This window comes from Carassius auratus, chromosome 10 (assembly GCF_003368295.1).
Source record: "Carassius auratus strain Wakin chromosome 10, ASM336829v1, whole genome shotgun sequence".
NCBI lineage: Eukaryota > Metazoa > Chordata > Actinopteri > Cypriniformes > Cyprinidae > Carassius > Carassius auratus.
Window position 1 is genome coordinate 19,463,457 of NC_039252.1, and position 21,994 is coordinate 19,485,450.

The following is a 21,994-nucleotide window of genomic DNA, read 5'->3' on the forward strand; positions in this document are numbered from 1 at the left end:
TTTCATGTATATTATATTTTATTTTATTTATATTTAATATATAGATCTTATTTTATTTATAATTAATATATATATTTTTTTTAAATAAATTTTAGAAGTACTTTTTATTTAATTTCTTTTTTATATATTGATTTTTTTTTTTTTTTACAATTATAATCAGTGGGATGAATAAAATGTGTATTTCTATGTAGTTCTTTTTTTTTATTAATTGTGTGTTTTGTTGTTGTTTTTATTAATTTATTTTTGGACTAACTACTTGGCAAGCAGTAGGACGAATGAAAACAATAGAACAAAAGCACAGATGAAGTACTTCAGTGCTTAAACTGGAGGCAGCCCGAGCAGGAAGTGAAGTCGGCTGTAGACGGGCACATTTGAATTCTCTAGGTGTGGGGCAGACACACTCATTAATGTCTGCTTTACTTACTAGTAAATGTACAATTCTCCGCCTCTTTTGGATCAACACTTCAAATAATATTCAAATGAGCATCTGTATTATTCAGTCCTGCCTTTGTAGTGGCACACGCCAGTCACCGAGCAGCTCCGCCCTCAACGCCCGCCCCAACACACACACACACACACACACACACACACAACACACACACATCTGTTCACCACTCATAGACTGAAACTTCCTCATCCTCTCCCGCTTTACATTGTGCCTGCATCCATTTTCACTTTATCTTAACATTTAATATTGAATGTTTGTTAAGGTGTTCTGATTGGTTGCTAGGTGCCTGGTTATGCAGCCAGACTGATAGATAGGTGGATTTATTTATTATTATTTTTGATTCTGAATTTCATGAATTAATTTGTCAGTGATTTATTTATAAATTTTTTAGCTGTAAATTTTTTATTAAGAATTTATTTTAGATTTATTTTTTCATTCTATTTATTAAAAATATATTTTATTTATTTTCACTTAAGTTAAATATATATATATTAGTAGTATATATAGTATATATAGTATATATATAATATTTTTTTTTTAATTTATTTGTTTCTTTTTTTAAATGTTGATTTCATTTTTTTTCTTTTGTTATTTTTAATTAATGTTTGGTGTTTTCGTTTTAAAGTATTTTTTATTATTATTCGTTTTTGTCTATTAGTTTTTTTATATTCATTGTGTAAGTATTTTTATTTATTTCGTTTTATTATATTTTTACTTTTTTTTAAATTTAGTTTGTTTGTTTATTTAATCCATTACACTACAGGAAAACCAATCAGTTTGAAAAAATAAAGCCTGATGATTTAAAATGCACAATTTATTAAGTGGAGCATCAAAGCTCTTGGAGAAAATATAGTCAGGGCATTTTCACACAATTTTCTGGATGGTCCAAACAGTTGAAAAAATATAGCATACACTGTATCCAAAAATTAACTCTTTCCTTCTCTCGGTCTCTCAGGTTTCCATTTGAGCGGCACAGTAACAGAACCGGCCACGACGTCAGAACCAGAGATGGTGTGCAGCGTAGCCATTAGCTTCGACCGCTGCAAGATCACCTCCGTAACGTGCGGCTGTGGAAACAAGGACATCTTCTACTGCGCCCATGTGGTGGCGCTGTCCCTGTACCGCGTACGGCGGCCTGAACAGGTCAAACTTCACCTCCCCATCTCAGAGACTCTATTCCAGATGAACAGGGACCAGTTACAGAAGTTTGTGCAGTATCTCATCACCGTCCACCACACAGAAGTGCTGCCCACGGCCCAGAAACTAGCAGACGAGATTCTCTCACAGAACTCTGAGATCAATCAAGTGCACGGTGAGCTCCAGCTGCCTTGATATCAACCATTACTGCTTGACATTTCTTCTGTCTAACAGAGCCAACTACCAGAACTGGGCTTAAACTTGCGTATTTCTATTTATATAATATCATATTTACAATAGTACAACAGATTTATTGTTTAAAATTTTTACATGTTCTATAATACAGGCCATATTCTGCAAAAAAAAAATTTTTGTTGTTGAAATATGTTTTTTTGACATGATACTATTTTTATTATTCTTTTAATATTGTTTATAATTATTTAAAAAATTATTTTTGTAGTTTTTTATATTTATAAATATATATATATATATTATATAGATATCTATATATATATCATTTTTTTTCAGTTTTTATTTATTTATTTTACTATATTGATATTAAAAGACATTTTGTTTGGATTTTTGGATGCTTTTTGTTATAACCTCAAAGACCCATATTCTGCATTTTGTAGCATTTATATATATAATTTTTTTTTCTTGTTATGCTTATAAAATTAATACAAAAAAAATACAAAATTATTATATTTGTTTTATTTATATTTTTATATTTTATTTTATATTTTTATATTTTGTTTATTTGTTATTATGTTGAGCTTATATTATTATCCGTTATTTATTTATTTATTAATTATACTTTATTTTGTTATTTATTAATTACTTTTATTTGTTTATTTTACATACCAATTTCCCACCCTTTGTCTATCCTTAGAATTAAACAAACCGTTTTTTTTCGGCAGCACCTTTAAGATTTCTGTATGTTAATGAGCTTTGATTATCCAGTTTTCCTTGTGTGTTGCCTGTAAATGTAGTTGCTAAAGTAAAGTGTGGCATCACAAACATGAAGATAACATCTTTTTGCAGCTTAGTTTTTATAGATCTGCTGAAAATGACCAGACCCTTTTAAAATGAGTCGGCTGGAGCTGTTGCTGCCAGTATCATGCCCTGATGACATAAATCTAAAGGGAAAGAAAGACTCTTCTAGTCTCTCTTATCGTTTCGGCATTAGGCACAATGGCCATATTATATTTCACTTTTTTCAGGAAGGGGAAATCTAAAGCGGATGTGCCAATTATAGTGGGGGAAAGCGTCGGCAAACAGCGTATGGCAGAATGAGGGGGAAAGGAAGTGCTTTCATCAGGCCGGGCCTGTGTGAGGTCACAGCTGGAATGCAGGAAGTTAGTTTGATGTGGCGTCTAATAAATCTTTACTATAGACCCTCAGCATTGTCGACGGTGTTTAAATCATCAGCTGTTTCCTTCTGGAACACCAGCGCACTTCTGCATTGCATTAAGGCTCTGTGTTGATTGCACTAATTGCATTGAAGAGTTTTGGCTGATATATAATCTCTGGTTTTGGTTTTCCATGACTATAATCAGTATTGCCTCGTTTTATAGGCTTTATTTGATCAGCATAAGCATCACCATACTGTTCGCTGATCGCTTGCTTGTGTGTTTCTAAACCAGGGGCCCCGGACCCCACGGCGGGGGCCAGCGTGGACGATGAGAACTGCTGGCATTTGGACGAGGAGCAGGTGCAGGAGCAGGTCAAACTCTTCCTGTCCCAGGGGGGATACCACGGCTCGGGCAAACAGCTCAATCTCCTGTTCTCAAAGGTGGGCTGAAGCTCCTGGAGCCACTCGTGATGATTTGACCTTTTCCACATCACTGCATTAGCATTTTAAGCGATCAGATGATGAAATGCTTTAAATTTAGCATGCTAGTATAAACTCACTCACGACATTTGAATAAAATGTCTGGATGGTCTCATAAAAGAGGTTCTAACCAGGTATCACACAACCTTGAACGAAAAAAAGTGGTCTGTTTGCAAATAACATACTTTAACACTGTGTCCTAACTAGGGCTGCACGATATTGGGAAAAAATGACATTGCGATATTTTATTTTTCAGCGATATATATTGCGATATGAAATCTAATCAATTTTTTTTCTTACAAACAAAAATGGGGTGAGCAGATTTAAATTCTCATTTTAAGTGATTTAAACATCGAAACCATCGTGTCAATTTATTAATATGCGCGAGGGAGAGAGAGCAAGACCGCGCTCATGTTGTTTGAAGCGCTCTCTCTCTCTCTATGACGGCAAATTCACGCGCGCGCTCTTTCTCGCGCTATCTCTCTCACGCTCACTCTCTCTCTCTCTCTTTCGCGATCTCTCTCTTTCGTGCTCTCTCTCTCTCTCTCCCTCTCTCTCTCGCGCTCTCTCTCTCCCTCACTCTCTCTCTCTCTCTTTCGCGATCTCTCTCTTTCGTGCTCTCTCTCTCTCTCTCCCTCTCTCTCTCGCGCTCTCTCTCTCCCTCACTCTCTCTCTATGACGGCAAATTCGCACGCGCTCTCTCTCGCGCTCTCCATGAATCACATTCGTTAAGGGCCGGGGAGCAGCTGGCCCGTACAGTTAGTGAATAAAGGATCAACTACAACAGCCTACATCGCACATCCTGCGATGTGACTATCATGAATTCGTACATCGTGATATCGATGCTTAAATGACACATTGTGCAGCCCTAGTCCTAACTACACGTGGTGCAACAAGATTCCTGCGACAAACAATTTGGGTGACCAGACTAAATGCGAAATCGCAATTCAATCAAATATAACAGCCAATCAGAAGTGGTGTGGGCGTACTGCACTCACAACGAAATGGATGCATTTATAATTGAATTCATAAATATTAAAGCTTTTTAACATTATTAAATGTACATACTGAGTGACTGATACCATCTTTATTGTTGAATACACTCTGCAGTAAGTTCACTGTTTTAACGGACATCTTTAATCTAATTTATTTTCAAGATCTGTTGCTGCTTTCAGTATGGCTCTAAGGTCGAACAAAATTATCTAAAAAACTCATATTAGATGCGTTTACTTTTGAATAATGCACATAATCACCTGTGATTTATCTACTGTGTGTGTATATATATATATATATATATATACACACACTTGTATATATTTGATTATATATAATCTAATATATTTTATATTATTTTATCAAATACTTATATTCTAATAAAATATATTATATTAAAATAAATTAAACAAGTAATAGAATTGCCTCAGGAATAAAAATATGCAGGTTTTTATAACTGGTTTTTATCAGTTAAATGCAGCCTTAAAAACATTTCATATCAAAATAAAATGTCCTGTCCTGCGCCACTTTTCATGGTCGTGGCTCTATCACTTTTAATCATGGCTGCGTTTGGATATGGTGTCATGTTTAGCATTTTTGGTGCCTGTTTTTAAACATTGCGCGTGTGTGTGTTTTCCTGTAGGTACGGGAGATGCTGAAGATGCGGGACTCGAACGGCGCTCGCATGCTAACGCTAATCACAGAGCAGTTCATGGCCGACCCGCGGCTGGCTCTGTGGCGGCAGCAGGGAACCACCATGACGGACAAATACCGGCAGCTGTGGGACGAGTTAGGTGAGAACAACACAAACACTGAACGGCTAAATCTTTTTTTTTGGATGCAAGACTTATTGTGCTAGATTGCTAGTAGGTCTTGTGTGAGATCTGTATGGGAACCGCTCGGTTGTGTTGTTTTTCGAGTCAGTCTTCACTGCACTCAGCGTCTGTGCGGATCTCCGTTTAAAATCCACCTGCGTCTCTGAGGACGACCATTTAGAGGATGCTGCCGTTGCCAGATTGCATATTCGTAGCTTTTGCTCTTGATCAATATTGCATATTCTTTTCCCACTTAAAACCCTCTCGGGTGTTTCCGTCTAAAATATACTGTGGTAAGCACACGAGCCAACCCAAGCACTAGAAACCGGCGACGCACTTTAGGCCGTTTCCGAAGTGCTGCGTCCTGCTTCTTTTGCTTCAATTACTGTAACTGGATCAAAACACATGGAGCCAATAACAAATGTTGTTTTACTGCCATTCAGTCCACATAGTGTAGTATATGTGAGGAATATATCATGTTTTTTCTCCTGCTATCAGCACTATTGGAATGAAAGTGGTGAAAATTGGAAGGACGTGTAATCATTTTAATTGTGACTGGCTCACCGCATCGTGTCAGGCTGCCAGTTCTCAAATCCTGTGATGTTTCATCAATTTTGCCTTGGCACTTGGCGGCAGTGGGCACAATTGCTGGCGTCCAGGTCCCTGTGTGCCAAGCGCAGAAGCAGAGCGGGAGATAAGCACTAGACCAATGGACCTGCAAATCGGATGTTCAAGCATTTGATGAGATATCTACGCAAGTATGTGAACGCAACCGTTTCTAGCTACTCAAGCTTGATCTTGTGTGTTGAAATGTGGCCGAAAGCAGTTGCTAATGAGGTGCAAGTGCAATTCTTCTCAGTGTTTTTGCACTGGTGTCGTTGCATGCATTAGAGTAAAGTAGGACTTCATCTACTCTGCATTGGCCAAGCATCAGCATTTACAATAAAGAAATGAATTAATACTTGCATTCGGCAAGGATGCATTAAATTGGTCACAAGTGAGAGAAAAGACTTCTATATACTTTCCATTCATTAAATAATCTTCAAAAAACCATGTTTCAGCATATAGCAGCAAATCCGTATATTAGAATGATTTCTGAAAGATCATATGACACTGAAGACTGGAGGAATGATTGCTTTGCATCACAGGAATAAATTACATTTTACTATATATTCAAATGGAAAATGGTTATTTGAAATCTTAATATTTCACAATATTTTCACAAGGTTTCTGTCCTCTGTTTGAAGGTTTCAAGGGCTGGAGTTTTAGTGTCCGAGCTGACCGTGTGACTACAAGGAATTTGCAGGGCGTTTGTGTGTAGTGAGGCCTTCTGTGTCACATTTTTGTTTGACGGAGGATGAGGAGAGGCTGCAGGAAGGGGAAGAGAGGCCCTTTGTGTCTCAGAGGGGAGTGGGCTGTTTAATGAGTGGCCCCTGGATGGGGGCTCCCAACCAACACGAGTCCTACACCCTTATAATGTTGCATCCCAGTGTTTGCAGTATGCACAGTATTTCCCAGGTTTTGAGTCTTTTCTGGTCTACAGATTAATATACATGAAGAGAACATATTATCCACATGTAAAACAAAGCAAGCTCTGCTTCATTGCTTCATATTTAGGAGATATTTGAAAACCGAAATAATGATGCCCCAATAATGGACAGAAACAAACAGTTACACTTTTTTCATTTTTATTATATTTTATTTGATTCATTATTATTATTAATATTTATTGTTATTATAACACCTTATTAAAACCTTTGAACCTACATTATATTATATTCTTGTTTTTAACACTTTATACAATCCTTTGCATCTATATTATATTATATTATATTATATTATTATTTTTAACACCGTTCAATCCTTTGAATCTATATTATATTATATTTTTATTTTTAACACTATATAATCCTTTGCATCTATATTATATTATATTTTTATTTTTAACACTATATAATCCTTTGCATCTATATTATATTATATTTTTATTTTTAACACTATATAATCCCTTGCATCTATATTATATTATATTATATTCTTATTTTTAACACTTTATATAATCCTTTGCATCTATATTATATTATATTATATTATTATTTCAATCCTTTGCATCTATATTATATTATATTTTTATTTTGAACACTATATAATCTATATAATAATATTATATTATATTCTTTTTTTAACACTTTATTCAATCTTTTGCATCTATATTATATTATATTATTATTTTTAACACTGTTCAATCCTTTGCATCTATATTATATTTTTATTTTTAACACTATATAATCCTTTGCATCTATATTATATATTATATTATATTATAATATATTGTTATATTATTCTTATTTTTAACACTTTATATAATCCTTTGCATCTATATAATATTATATTATTATTTTTAACACTATTCAATCCTTTGAATCTATATTATGTTATATTATATTTGTATATTTAACACTTTATATAATCCTTTGCATCTATATAATAATATTATATTATATTCTTATTTTTAACACTTTATTCAATCTTTTGCATCTATATTATATTATATTATTATTTTTAACACTGTTCAATCCTTTGCATCTATATTATATTTTTATTTTTAACTATATAATCCTTTGCATCTATATTATATTATATTATCATTTGTAACAACTCATATAACCATTTGCATCTGTATTATTATTATTATTTTTTTTTTTATTATTATTTGTATTATTAAAACCTTATAAAATACAACATAATAGGTTCAAAGGATTTCATATTATCATTTCTCACCAAAAACCTTTATACCAATATTTTGTATTGTATTTATTTCATGCTATTAATATTATCATTATAACCTTAAACTCTTTCAGCCTATATTTTATTACATATTATTTTGTCATTTATTATTATTATTATTATCAGTAATATCATTTCTCATTTCTCAGCAGTTATACCTTTGCACCCATTTAATTTAATTACATTTATTTTATTATTTTACATTTGCATCCTGATTCTTTTGAGCTGTTTAGTTAAGGCGAACTGTTTGGAGCTCTGTTATGCTCTCATGAGTTTATTTTGGTGAACATTCTGTGGACGTGTTGACCGAGGCTGAGACGGTCTCCTCTGGGCGAGCTCCACCATTTTGAGAGCTCTTACACCCCTGAAGAACCCGTGGAGGGGCACTGGTTCATTAAAAAGAGGAGCGAGCGAGATCTTCTCTCTCTCCCTCTCTCAGATGAATCATTACGCCTGTCAGGCCCTCTAAGCCCCGGCGTAATTGGAGAAGCCTTCGTTATGAAGGCTGCCCCCTCCTCTTCCTCCCTGACAGGCGCGATAATGCGAAGAGCGTTTCATTAAATCCCGGACACTTAATCTGACACCGGCGGTCAGGTAGGCTGAGGATGAGGAGCGGAGGAGACGGCTGCCAGCGAGTGCGAGAGGGAGATTACAGCCCAGATTTATATGCTCGCCCCTCCCAGCATCCTTCACTCCACCACTTCCTTCATCCATCTCTCGCTCCCTCTGCTGCAAGCCAATCGCTTTTGTTGGGAGAACAAAGGCACGCTTGCATCAGGCAGGTCTCGGATCTCTTTTATTCATTATTTTCACAGTTCTGTTTGGTGCTTCTGGTGGCAGTGGCCCATAGACACGACTGATCCTCACCGATCAGACTGGACTAGTTGAGTGATGTCGTCTGATTGTTGTTGTGTACAACCAGTGAAAACACGGAGATTGATGTGATGTTATTATATTACTGAGCACTATAGAGTAATGTGTAGACATTCAAGAACCATTCATTATTAGTTCAAGAAATCTTTTATTTATTTTGTATTACATTACATGTAATTGTATATAATTATTTCCCAGCTAAAAAAAGCATCATTATATTATATTATTTATATGATATGATATGATATTATATTATATTATATATACATTGAAATTATTTATAATAATAATTATTATTATTATTTCCAGTATATTCTAAAATATTAACTATGATGAATATATTTTCTAATATACTATTTCACGTTTTATTATATATAAATTATTTCCCACCAAAAACCTTAACACTCTTATTATTATATTATATTATATTATATTATACATTTAAATTATTAATAATCATTAATAATTCAAGTATATTCTAAAATATTGTGTATTAACTATGATGATTATTGTTTCTGATATATTTTCACATTTTATTATATATTATAATTGATTAGTTTCCACCAAAAACCTTAACACTTATATTATATTATATTATATTATATTATATTATATTATATTATATTATATTATATTATATTATATTATATTATATTATATTATATTATATTATATTAATTGTAATGTTTTATTATTATTCATATTATTATTTTGGTTGCCCTGGTCGATGTTTATCCCATAGAAAAGGCCATATTGCTTGAGAATTTGCTATGTTTATGTATGTGTGTTTCTGAGAGAGTGGAACCATGGGATGTTTTGGGCTTGGGACAGGCGTGCTGACAGCAGGGATGAGATTTGGAGTGAAAGCTCAAATTAGGCCCGTGAAAGACGCGGTCAAAGAAAGGGGGAAGGATGTGTGTGCGTGATTGTGTGGATGAGTTTATTCAGCAAAGCTCAATATTGTTTTAATTAATCTGGGCACAGGGGCCTGTGTGCTGGAAGCGACTCCTTTTCATCTAGGTTATGTATGTGATGGAGGAGCCTGGAAATTAGGCCACGACTTCTCTCAGCTGACATAATTACACTAGCGAGCGCTAACCCTTCACATTGTCCAAACACAAAGCCGTGTAGCCAGCAAGTTTAAGACAATAGTGTGCTAAACAGCCAGCGGCGTCTTGATGAGCATGTAGCGTCCTCCCCTCCCTAACATCACACCTCACTTATTGTGATCTTGGCGTAATGAATTACAGCTGCTGTAACCATTTTTTGCTTTCAATCAATGTACTGGATGATGTGACGGGCAAGTTTGGCTTTGGTTTAGCCATTTGAAGTGTTTTATGATGTCTTATTTGCTGTTGTTTGTGGTGTTTATTGTCTTGTTCATTGCAGATCCGTTCGCGCCTGTCTAGAAATGGTAACCGTAAGACACTGACCAGTTCTGGTTTCCACTTAATACATGTTTATACTGTAAGCAACCGTGTCGACTTGAAACTCCCTACACTGGAAGTGTCGAAGATGCCACCTAAGAATGTTCACTAACTAGTTATCGGCAAGTTAAGGGCAACTGGATGATGGGTGAATTACTTTTGTTGCCTGATGTAGACTACGTTTAATTTACTGTAGCAAGTCTTGGCGCTGTTTTAGTAGCATTTATTAGAATAGAACTCCAGATGTGTATCTTTAACTGGAGTCATGAATCTTTCAAAAGAATCGACTCGTAAGAATCATTCTCTCATAAATCTGACTTTACTACTTGTGTGGAGGCTGTTTATAAAGGCATTGATGTCTTATTTTATTTATTTTTAAAATCAGGAATTCTGGTTTTCTGTAATATTCGATTGATTTCTAACCCTACTCTTGTCTTAGGCATCAAATCATAATATAATAATGACTTGATTGGCTCTATTATTATTTCCCAGCATTTTTTTTTTCTCATTTTATATAAAAAAAAAAAACATTTTGTTGGCTATCAAATTTTATTTTATTTTATTTCCCAGGACAAAAAATAAATATATATAATTTGTATTATTATTATTTATTATTATTATATTAATAGTAGTAGTATTTTGCAGCAAAAAAACTTTGCATGTAATATTATATTCTACATTATTATTATAAAACAATATATTACATTTATTATACTTTGATGATATTTGCGCCCTGACTCCTGCCTCTTACCTTCTCCTGGCAGAGAGGCATTAATGTCTCTGAGCTTTGCGTTTTTCAGATACGCCGCTGCGTCCTGTGTTTGCATGTTCTGGTGCATGTCTTCTCATCTCTTCCACGTCTGTTGTCCTTCATGCCCAAACAAAGAGCCGAGACTCGGTCCCATCCCCCCACGAGCCTCCCGTGCTCTTCCAGATTTCCTCACATCTTGTCTTCTCTCTCTCTCTCTCTCTCCTCCTTTGTCTTCCGCTCTTTTCTCTCGCCACTATCTAATTCCTCTGCTGCCATCATAGATTTGTCTCTCCCGCTGGCTTCGTTTCTCCCCCCGTCTCATTGTTTTCTCCTTCACCCATCCTCCATCTCTGGTTCTGGTTCTCTCAGCTGGCTCTTGCAGGTATTCTCAGTGTGTCATTGTGGAGCACTCTGGGGGTGATTAAACCATCATACACGATCCGTATGGCACGGCGCTCGTGTCAGGCTCCATACATCACTCCCTGATGCAGCCAATGGGATGAATTAGAGGCGAGATGAACCTCATGGGTTGTTTCTGCTTGGAGATCTGGAGGAGCTTTGCCCTGTGAGGAACGTATGTGTATCGATCCGGAGCTTTATGCTCAACTTCTTTGTACCTTTTGGCTTGAAAGAGGCCTGTATTTCTGGATGGATGTCCTCTTATTTATTTGTATTCTTTTTTTTAAAGCAGGGATTGTGAGCATTTGGTGTATTTATAGAGTACGCTGCCATCATTTTTGATCAACCAACATATCAGCTGGACTGTTCATCATCAGATTACAGATTACTGCAGTAAACAAAAGTGCTTTTCTCAGTTGCATTTGTCAAGATTGACAGCAGCCATTTGTGTAGATATTGTGCTATTATAGAGTGATTTTGGGGAGTTTTTTTTTTAGGTTATCGGCCAATAATAATGCTAGCTTGCCCAATTAGAAGTGGTTTTCTCTCATCAGTTCCCAAATCTACTGTAACGTTGGTCAACAGATGAGAAAATTGGTTTAATTACAAATATATATTGTAGTTAGGAATGTAATCCAAGTAATCCTTTACATTACACATTTCAGGTGATAAAATCCGACTACTGTACTTTTAGATTACTTTTGACCTCACATTGATTTAAACAGGGTAATCATGTACCCCCTAGATAAAAATATATATACTTAAATGTATTTTCTATTCTATATGTTTTTATTTATTATTTAATAAATAAAAACCTTGCTATGTGTTAGGCTAACTGAGATTTGTCGTAGGTTTTGAATATATTGCTTTTTTGTTGATTTTGATTGCTTCCACTGTCCTCATTTGTAAGTCGCTTTGGATAAGTGTCTGCTAAATTACTGAATGTAAATGTATTTGAAATGCATTTGTTTCATGCTAAGTATACTACAAATATATTTACATATTTATGTACCTAATAAAAGCAATTGTACTTTTAGTATACTAAACTGGAATACTTAAAAGTCCGCTGAATTGGACATGCACTTTAATTGTGCAGAAATCTTTTGTTGATTTCTTGCTGAATTCCAACTAAAGATACACTGAAGTATATGTGATTGTTCTAAAGTGGAACTATTGCAAGCATTCTTCAGGTACACTTGCATTTAAAGACCAATATTATTCATAGATCATACAATCCTCATCAGTAGTGACAATAAAACACAGCCTTAATGTTAAGAAATGTGCATTGTGCTCAAGTAGCACTCCAAATAAATGTTAATTATAATTTTTATATCTGTAAGTCTCTCGAATGATATGTCAGTTCATATGTTAACTGATTTAAACTATACTTTATATATTTGTGTATATATATATATTACTTTTGTACTAAGGTTATATCGATATAAAAACCCAAGATAAAGAATTTATACTTCTATTCATTGTTGTCAACAAAATGTTTAATGTTATTAATATGAGTTTAATGTAGAGCTAATAATCAATTAAATCATAACATTTAAATAAATATTTTTTTAAATTGCAACAAACACTTCATAAAAAGATAGAAAGTATTATTTTGATTTATCGGCATTTCAACCATGTGAATATGTAATCATTTAATCAATAAAAAAAGCAATTGTAGTCTGACTTTTAATGTAATATAATCTAGTTATGTGTTCCAGATTACATTTAATGACATAGATAGAGAGATGGGTAGATAGATCGTTTTTTATAATGTTGTCATTATTAAATTGCATTGTTCATTTACACACCCAAATTTTGTATCTTCATTTTCACTGCCCCACAGAGCAGAAAGATACATCACAACAATATAAATCCAAAAATCATATCTGGTTATTCATCCAATCAAAAGAATTGCATTCAGTTCCTTGTCATCTTCAGTAAGCCTGAGCAAAAATACATGAAGCTGATTCTGAGAAATTGCTGTCATTAGTGACTCAGGATTATCTGATTAGCATCAGATGTAAAGCGCAGTATAAAGGAAGTGATTTGATGAGCTCTCGGAGGTCGTTTGTCTGTGTTAAAGTTAACAGCGTTCAGTCGAGCAGTCAGCTGACCTATTTATCTGTTTGTCTGTCAGATGTAATGAAGCTCTCTGTCTGTTTGTACCGTATGAACCTCCCAGGCCGATTCGGAGGCTGTTTGGTGAGGTCTACATCATTTATTTCTTAAGGAAGCGCCAAGCATCCCTCCATATTGCTTTGTGTTAACGCTCCCGGTCTTTCCCAGGTGCCTTGTGGATGTGTATCGTGCTGAACCCCCACTGTAAGCCGGAACAGAAGGCCGCTTGGCTCAGGCAGCTCAAGAAGTGGAACAGTGTGGACGTGTGTCCCTTGGAGGACGGTAACCATGGCAACGAGCTGCCCAATTTAACCAATGCCTTGCCTCAGGGTGCACACGGCAACCAAGGTAAGTGTGTGTGTGTGTGCATGTCACGGTGGTGGGGGCAAAAACGGGGGTGTTTTAATCAACGTGCACCCCTTTTTATTAGGCTTTGTGTGACTAATGGAATGCCCCTAATAACAGCGGTTCAGTACTTCCTCCCTGGCTTTTGTCCTTGCTGTGCTAATCATAACTCTGGGCGAAAGCGAGGGGGAAATAGCTCCATTGAAACTTTTCGATTAGTCAGGTCTTTTATACCAAGGCGACAGCGTCTGCAGAGATTTTATGATGTGTTTTGTTATAAATATTCATGCTCCAGACAGGTAATTGCAGTGAAATGACTTCCCCTTTTCCTAAGGCATGGGTATTTTGGGCATGAATGGGCTCTAGACTGGTTGGCACAGAGGTTGTATAGATTTAATTAGAGTTTTTTTTTTTGTCTGTAATGCACTAAGGCTGGGTGATATAGCAAATATTTATGATATATTGTATTTTTTTTGTTGACAATAAAACAATGAATTAATTCAACTCAGTGTACTACATTTGCTGTTTAAGTATCTCAATTTCCACAAAAATATGAATGAATGAACTGTTTTTCACCTTGATAACAATAAGAAATGTTTCTTGATCATATTACAATGAGATCATGTGACACTGAAGACTGGAGAAATTAAGCTATGCATCAGAGAAATCAATTACATTTTGCAATATATTCAAATAGAAAGCAGTTATTTTAAATTGTAAACATATTTCACAATATTACTGTTTTTACTGTATTTTTAATCAAATAAATGCTGCCACAAACTTTTGACTGCCTGATTAAATTATTCATTCGTGTTATCACTCAAAAATGTTTACAGAAGTCCCCGCATCATATAGTTAACTGAGTTTTTGCATATTAAATATGATCCAAGGGCATGATATAATAATTTGTGATGCTAGATAACCCAGCCCATGTAATGCCACCTTGCAGTGGTCATGTCGGAATCTGTAGCACCTGTAAATGACAGTTCAGCTCGCTGCACTAATCTATGGACTTATTTCCGAAGGTTTTACAGTTTGCCCCTGACTGACAGACCCCCAGGGTCCTCGCTCTCAGCGCTAGCATTGAGAATGACAGAGCAATTTCCTTTCCCTTTTCCCTGTCTCTCCTCCTCCTCCTCCCTCCTCTTCTTCGTCCTCAGATTCGGGCACCCGTCCCCACCGGACGGTTTTCACGCGAGCCATCGAGGCGTGCGATCTCCACTGGCAAGACAGCCACTTACAGCACATTATCAACGACGACCTCTACACCAACTACTGTTACCATGACAACACTGAAAATTCCCTCTTTGACTCTCGCGGCTGGCTCCTGTGGCACGGTGAGCATCTCGGCCGGAAAAAGACGTTTGCTTGACTCGCCTCTTTGTGTTACGCAGTCTATAGCATAAGGAAATAAAGCAGAGTGAGTTTAAGAAAAAAGCAATGAATGGAGGCTTTATAGGGAGCAAGAACAAGAGTTTCTAAGAATATGAAAGGCATTTTTAGTTTCTGGCTTTTGTGTGCGGGTGAATATGTTTCTATTGTGCCCATCTGAGATTTGTTAAAGGATTTTTGGGGGGGCTTTCTATCACAGAACACGTGCCTACGGCCTGCGCCAGGGTAGATGCACTGAGATCTCATGGTTACCCACGGGAAGCACTGCGATTGGCCATCGCCATCGTCAACACCCTGCGCCGGCAGCAGCAGAAACAGCTGGAGCTCTTCCGAAACCACAAGAAAGGTCAGTTAAAAACTGTACTGCTGGTCGAATTGGTTTCTTGCTGCTAAAAATTAACATTTGGTGGGGGAAAGCGTTGGTGTGCAAGTTGTTACAATGCATAATCACTTCTTGCGTTTATTATTTTCATAAATATGGAAGGAGATAAATCATATAGAATGATGCAGTGCCTTAGATGAACTTGCTAAGGCACCAGTGGTCTCTATGATCAACTTAGCTCATTATGCTTTTGGGAAAGGCAGCCCATGTCTGAGTTTTTAATGGTATTTGATGCATCGCATTGCTGCTTATTTGCATAGTATTTCAAAGATTTTAAAGGGCACACATTATTCCCCTTTTTACAAGATTTAATATAAAGCTCAGGTGTCCCCAGAATGTGTCTGTGAAGTTTAATCTCCAAATACCCCACGGATCATTTATTTGAGTGGAAGCAGAAACATGCTGTTTTTGTGCTTCTCTCTTTAAATGCGAATGAGCTGCTGTACCTCAGATACTCTGCCTAACAACATCATTAATTTTGATCATCATGTCTATCGCACTGAAATTATGCGTTTTAAAGCCATATCAGTTTAGACTTCAGATTACACTGTTTTCTGAGTAAACAGAAAGCAGCTGTTACATGGCATGCGAGTACTATGTCTTATTGCACTTAAACTGTCAGGTTTGTTAAATACACACATATAAGTAACAAAAACACAGTTGGTTATGTCTGGGAAAGGTATCACATGTCTTTATTAGATCTGTGTATTAAGTAACAGTAGTGTGTATGCTGTTAATATGACCCAGACAAACAGAAAAACACTCTGCTCTGAACTGAGTAACTTTTGTAGAATTAATAAAAATACATTTCTTACTTGAATGCTGCTTTTAAACGCTCTAGCGTGAAGATAAACATAGAAGATTGTGTGCAGCTCACTCAGGGTGGGGTCATTGCTAAAACGGCAGTGTCCGTGGGTGGGGCTTGTAAAATATGATGTCACATTTTACCGATTTGGCAAACGGCACGTTATTTGACACTGCTTATGATTCATGGGGATTTAAAAAAAGGAGTCAGGGCATTGTTATCCTTAAAATCTTACAAATCTTAAAATCTTAAAAAAACTGTTTAAAGGGCACCTATTATGCAAAATTCACTTTTATGTTGTTGTTTGAACAGGTTGTGTACAAACACTGTTCAAACAACAACATAAAAGTGAATTTTGCATAATAGGTGCCCTTTAAACAGTTTTTTTTAAGATTGGACAGACCCTCATTGCATTTCCAACAGCCACTTGTGTTGCCAGATAACATCCATTTTTATTTAAGTGATTTGCAGATGCTTTGATGCTGTAGTATACCTGCAGTTTAAATCCAAGATGTTTTCTCTGTATTTTCGCATCTTTTTTTCTGTCATCTGCATCCTTAACAGTGCCAAAAAGGCCAAAAAATGGTAGCATTGTTACCCAATTATCTTTTCAGTACTGTGTACCTGTGCTTGCTGTCTCTGTACCTAATGGCCAGGTAACAGTTTCATGCAGCACTGCTCTTCACTAGAGCTGAATGTCCACTCATGCCCAGGTCAATTACATTTAAATGCAGATGACTGCTTGTTGTGGTGAAAGTGCCCACGCATAATTCATATTATTCAAATGAGCGAGGAAGCTCTATGGCCCGGTTCTGGGCTTTATGTAAAACACCAGTGTTTCCACAAAAGACAGATGCTATAGGAAATCACCGTCTCCCATTGTTCGACTCACATAGTCAGACTCTAGATACGGTTTTGTCTTTTGGTAGATTGTGTGCTATTTTTATCACTGTTAGGTATTTGTTTCTTTATTGAATTACGTATATTTATCATTTCTCTCTAGTCATCTGAAAAGACTTAAAATCAACTAGAGTGTGACTCGTATATTGATAATGACTCACCCTAATAAGCACAATAAATAACACAAATTTGAGTAAAATTGTGCCTTTTTACGTTTATTTTAATTTTTTTCAATGCATGTCAGTACTGAGAAAAATGATCTCAAGTTTGTTGCAATGCTTTCTGGAACAGTTGCAAGGTGCTGGCAATTACAAAGTTCCATGTAAAGCAGTGCAGTTTTCTTACCTTCTTTTTGGAACAGCATTTGCTTAGGGGACATCCCTGTGATGTAATTTGCCTAGATAGGGAGCTTGAAGGCCATTGCTTACATAAATAATGTCAAAAAGAGTGTTTCTTTGTGTACCATTAAAAAAATAAACCACTTTATCTTTTTCTCTATCTAGATCTGCTTCATAAAGGGGTGACGTCCATCACTAATCTAGAGGGATGGGTGGGACACCCTCTGGACCCCATTGGAACGCTCTTCAGCACGCTGATGGAAACGGGCCGTGGGGAAGAAGACAGTTCGCAAGGCGGGTTTCTAGATTTCTCAGGTACAAAGATGTGAGATGCCGCAGCATGATTCATGTTATTTACAGTGTTTTTACGAACTAGCTGAAACTGTCAAGTCCTATTAACACCCGGTTAAAGCGTCAGGCGTCTTAAGCATCTTCTGTAATATTTATAGTAAAAACTGTTAATGTAAACATCTATACAGCATATTTCATGCGCCATGTGCTCCACTTAGGAAAAGCCGGTCTGTAAGTTGTACGTCTTTTTGCTTTATCGACAAAACCTCTATTTGCAACAAGAGTTTTCAGGTTTTTAGAACAATGTAGTAGAACTGATCAACCCTCTCGAATTAACCTCACATATGCTATTACTTTAGACTCTGATTAAAAAGATAAAGGAGTAAAGCATGAGCCTCTTTCATCTGAGCCTAAAAGTCATAACTTTATTCTTCCCTGCTGCATTTTTAATGCACTTTTAATTTTAATGATTTCTGTTCCAATCTTTTATTCATGAGCTTTGATTGGAGAGATGACTGTATCACAATCAGAGAACACGGTGCTGCAATTATACATTATTGTTGCCTTTGGGCTCATGTCCATTCTGATTGGCACCTGAAAGGGTGGGTGTGATCGTCCATCTCTAGCAAGCCCACTCAAGATGGACACCGTAGAGCCATAGGTCTAGTGTACATGCAAACTCCTATCCGCACTTGAACCCATGAATGAACTCATACCTGATTAGGAGTGCAAAAGGGATTTTGATGAGGATAGGATTTTGCCCAGCTTCCTGTCTGAGGCTTCCTGTTAGGTTCAGTTAGTCCAAGAGTAGACAAGGCTCTCCTCAAGCCAAAGCACTTATTTCTCTCTTGCTGTGGTTGGCTTTGAACTTAGTTTATTAGGAAAGGAGAAAGAAAGCGATTTGGTGGTGGGAGTGCAATACAAAAGAAGGTCTGAAGCCTCAAGCTTTCCTCTTTGTGCTCATTTTTGATTAGGACATTAAATCCTCCCGGAGCCAGCCGCACGGGTCCAAAGAGGCATCATTAAAATGTTATGATGCTTCTCATTATTAGCCCCGAATGAGTCGCCAATGGTGTTAATGTGTAACCAAGAACATGGAGCTCTGGATTCAATTTGTTGTTAAAATAGTAACGACATGAACGATCAGAAATCCAATTCTTTTTTTTCTATGTTTTAAAAAAAAATATATACATGGCCCGTTTCATATTTTTCAAGGTTTTAAGGAAGGGGTTTGCACCAAAGTCATTTTATAAAGCTTGTTTTAATCAAGCATATCTTTAGGCCTTCATGCATAGCACATCTCATTTTGGCCCAGTGTTTGCATGGAGGAATCTCAATTTTAAAAACCTAAGGGAATTAATCATTACTACCAATCAAAAGCCTGGAATTGGTGCTGAGGGATCAGTGATGCCCAGCCAATCAGATGGGTAGATACGTCATAGCCAATCAAAAGACTAGGGTTGACTTCTTTGCAGCAAATCAAATGGCTGGATTAAGTTCTGAGGGACTGACTCCCTAGGAAAAAAATCCAGCCTTTGTATTGGCTGCAAAGGATTGGTTTCTCGTGGCCAATCAAAAGCTTCTTTTAGTGTTGAGGCTCAACCTTTCAACTAGTCAAAAAATTGGTGCAATCAAAAGTCTGATTTAGGAGTCAGTATTTAGCACCATATCCAGCCTTTTCAATCAATGACTGTGCAACCAATTAAAAAGCTCTATTCAGTCCATAGGGATTGACCTCTTAGCAAATTAACAGGTTGAATTTGGTGCTAATCAAACGGCTCAGTTTAGTTCTGAGGGACTGCCACCTCAGCAACAAATCCATCATTTTGATTGCACCTAAAGGTTCTGTTCCTCACACCCAATAAGAAGACTGAATTTGGTGCCAAAGGATCGACTTCTCATCCAAAAATATAGCTGCATTTAGTGCTAAGGATAATTTTCTCAAAGCCAATCGAAAGACTGTTTTAGGCATCAATCCTTAGCACCATATTTGGCCTTTTAATTGGCCGAGATGTTGAGCCTTCGGCACTAAATACAGCCTTTTGATTGGTTAAGGGGCTAATCCTCGGCACAAAAACCTGCCTTTTCAATCGACTCCAGTGCAGCCAATTAAAAAGCTGGATTTGATGCCGAGTTGGTGGGAAGCCTTGCGAGGCTCAGAGCTGCATGTCGAAGTTGGCAGCAATGTAGCTGGAGATCAGTGAAGAGTGAAGAGCAGGGGCTCAGTCTGTCTGTCTTTCTGTCTTTCTCTCACTCTCTACTACATACTAAATACAGCCTAGGCCTCATCATATCCAATAGCATTTCGCACCATCCCACAGATATGAATGTGATGCATGAACCATCCAATACATTTGCAAGTGCAGGGTACAGTGTATTACCTCAGTCACTCTGGAGCCTAATTGAGCATGCCTTGCCCTATGCCATATCAGGATGAGCTGCTTCATTAGACCAGGCAGAGTCCAGGCAGAGTTCCTCTCTGGTGCCTCATTATACAACAAGACCTGTCTAAGAACCAGTGCCTGGGAGGAAGGTCTCACTACAGTGGTTAACTCCGGAGGTGTCACCACCTCCCGGTTTCTTATGCTCTTTCTGTTTCTCACCCTCTGTAGCCAGCACAATGAGCTCGAGCAAGCACAGCGAGCTGCACTTGTTTCCGTCCACGCGTCGCTTCCTAGAGGAGGGTGAGTCATATCTGGCCCTGGCGGTGGAAACGGCCCTGATGGGACTGGGGCAGCAGAGAATCATGCCCGATGGACTGTACGCGCAAGAGAAGGTGTGCCGCAACGAGGAGCACCTGATCGCCAAGCTGCAGGAAGTTGACCTGGATGACACCCTGGTCAAGATCTTCCGCAAGCAAGCTGTCTTCCTTTTAGAGGGTAAGTCTTGGTGATTTACAGTGCGAGGGAATGACGGCAATGCTGTTTGTTTTTCATTAACTGAGGCTGAAAGCAATAGCCTGGGGAAGCCATTTGGACATAGCTAACAATTCTGGAATGGGTGCATCTGATTTCATTATGCGTCAGCTTAATATCTAGCCAAATAGTTTGTGAAGTGTTTTTTAAAAATCTGCTGCAGAAAAGCACATACTATATACCAAGGGTGTCCAGTTCTGCTCTCTGAGCTAAAACCTGTTCCAACACACTTGATTGAATGTTCCTAGTAATCTTGAAGACCTTGATTAGCTGGTTCAGTAGTTGTCGCAGAAGGCGATGCTCGGGAAGTTGGTACTGTAATAAAGCTTGAAAAAGCTACAGTTAAATCTCACACATTTTTTACTAAACAAAGATGATGTTAAACTATCTAGGTATCACAAAAGCCTCATATAAGCCTCCTCTGCAAAATTCGCTACCATGAAATTAGCTCAGCAATTTTACCTGTAATTGCTTATCCATTGCTGATGTTTCTGAATCATTTATAGGGCATTGGTAGTGTGTTTTGGGTGGATGCTTGTCAGTTGCAAAGGTAGGGTCTTGATAGATGGTCGCTAACTTCACAAGGCCTTATTAACCACTAAGAATACCTTAGCAACTAACTTAGAACAGTCTAGCAAATCATTCAGAAACTTAAGTAATGCATGAACTAGAAAAGTTGTGAAGCTACAAACTTCAACAGCATGGTGGCGTGCTTTGCAGGGGCAAGAACCATGCTTGTTTTCTTCAGAAAATCTAGTTGTTTTCCTCTTTTAACAAAGTTTCAGACTCCATTAAGTTGCATTTCCCTCAAAGCGGTGTTCAGCATGCGCAAAGGCACTCAGTGGGGGGTGAGGCTGTTTGTTTCACTCGCGGCTGGTGTTGGGAGTAAAATGAAATGGTCTTTGCCTACAGAGGCAAAGCTCTGAACGCCACTGGGTTGTTTTGAAAGAATGAAGAGAACTGATAAACTGGCCCTGCTGTGTGGATTCCTCCACCCAGCATATGCCAAGAGCGTGACAGGGGCACAATAAACAGGAAGGCATGCAT

General features: G+C 37.1%; 1 protein-coding gene across 1 annotated transcript in view; it reads left to right on the forward strand.

The window, feature by feature from the left end:
* LOC113110195 (zinc finger SWIM domain-containing protein 6) overlaps positions 1-21,994 on the forward strand; it is a 71,184-nt gene that overhangs the window by 38,822 nt on the left and 10,368 nt on the right. The window contains exons 2-9 of the mRNA XM_026274248.1: positions 1,404-1,760; positions 3,229-3,377; positions 5,053-5,203; positions 13,748-13,927; positions 15,085-15,261; positions 15,516-15,662; positions 17,907-18,056; positions 20,645-20,911. Coding sequence (XP_026130033.1) covers positions 1,404-1,760; positions 3,229-3,377; positions 5,053-5,203; positions 13,748-13,927; positions 15,085-15,261; positions 15,516-15,662; positions 17,907-18,056; positions 20,645-20,911 — 1,578 coding nt within the window. The remainder of the gene's footprint in view (positions 1-1,403; positions 1,761-3,228; positions 3,378-5,052; positions 5,204-13,747; positions 13,928-15,084; positions 15,262-15,515; positions 15,663-17,906; positions 18,057-20,644; positions 20,912-21,994) is intronic.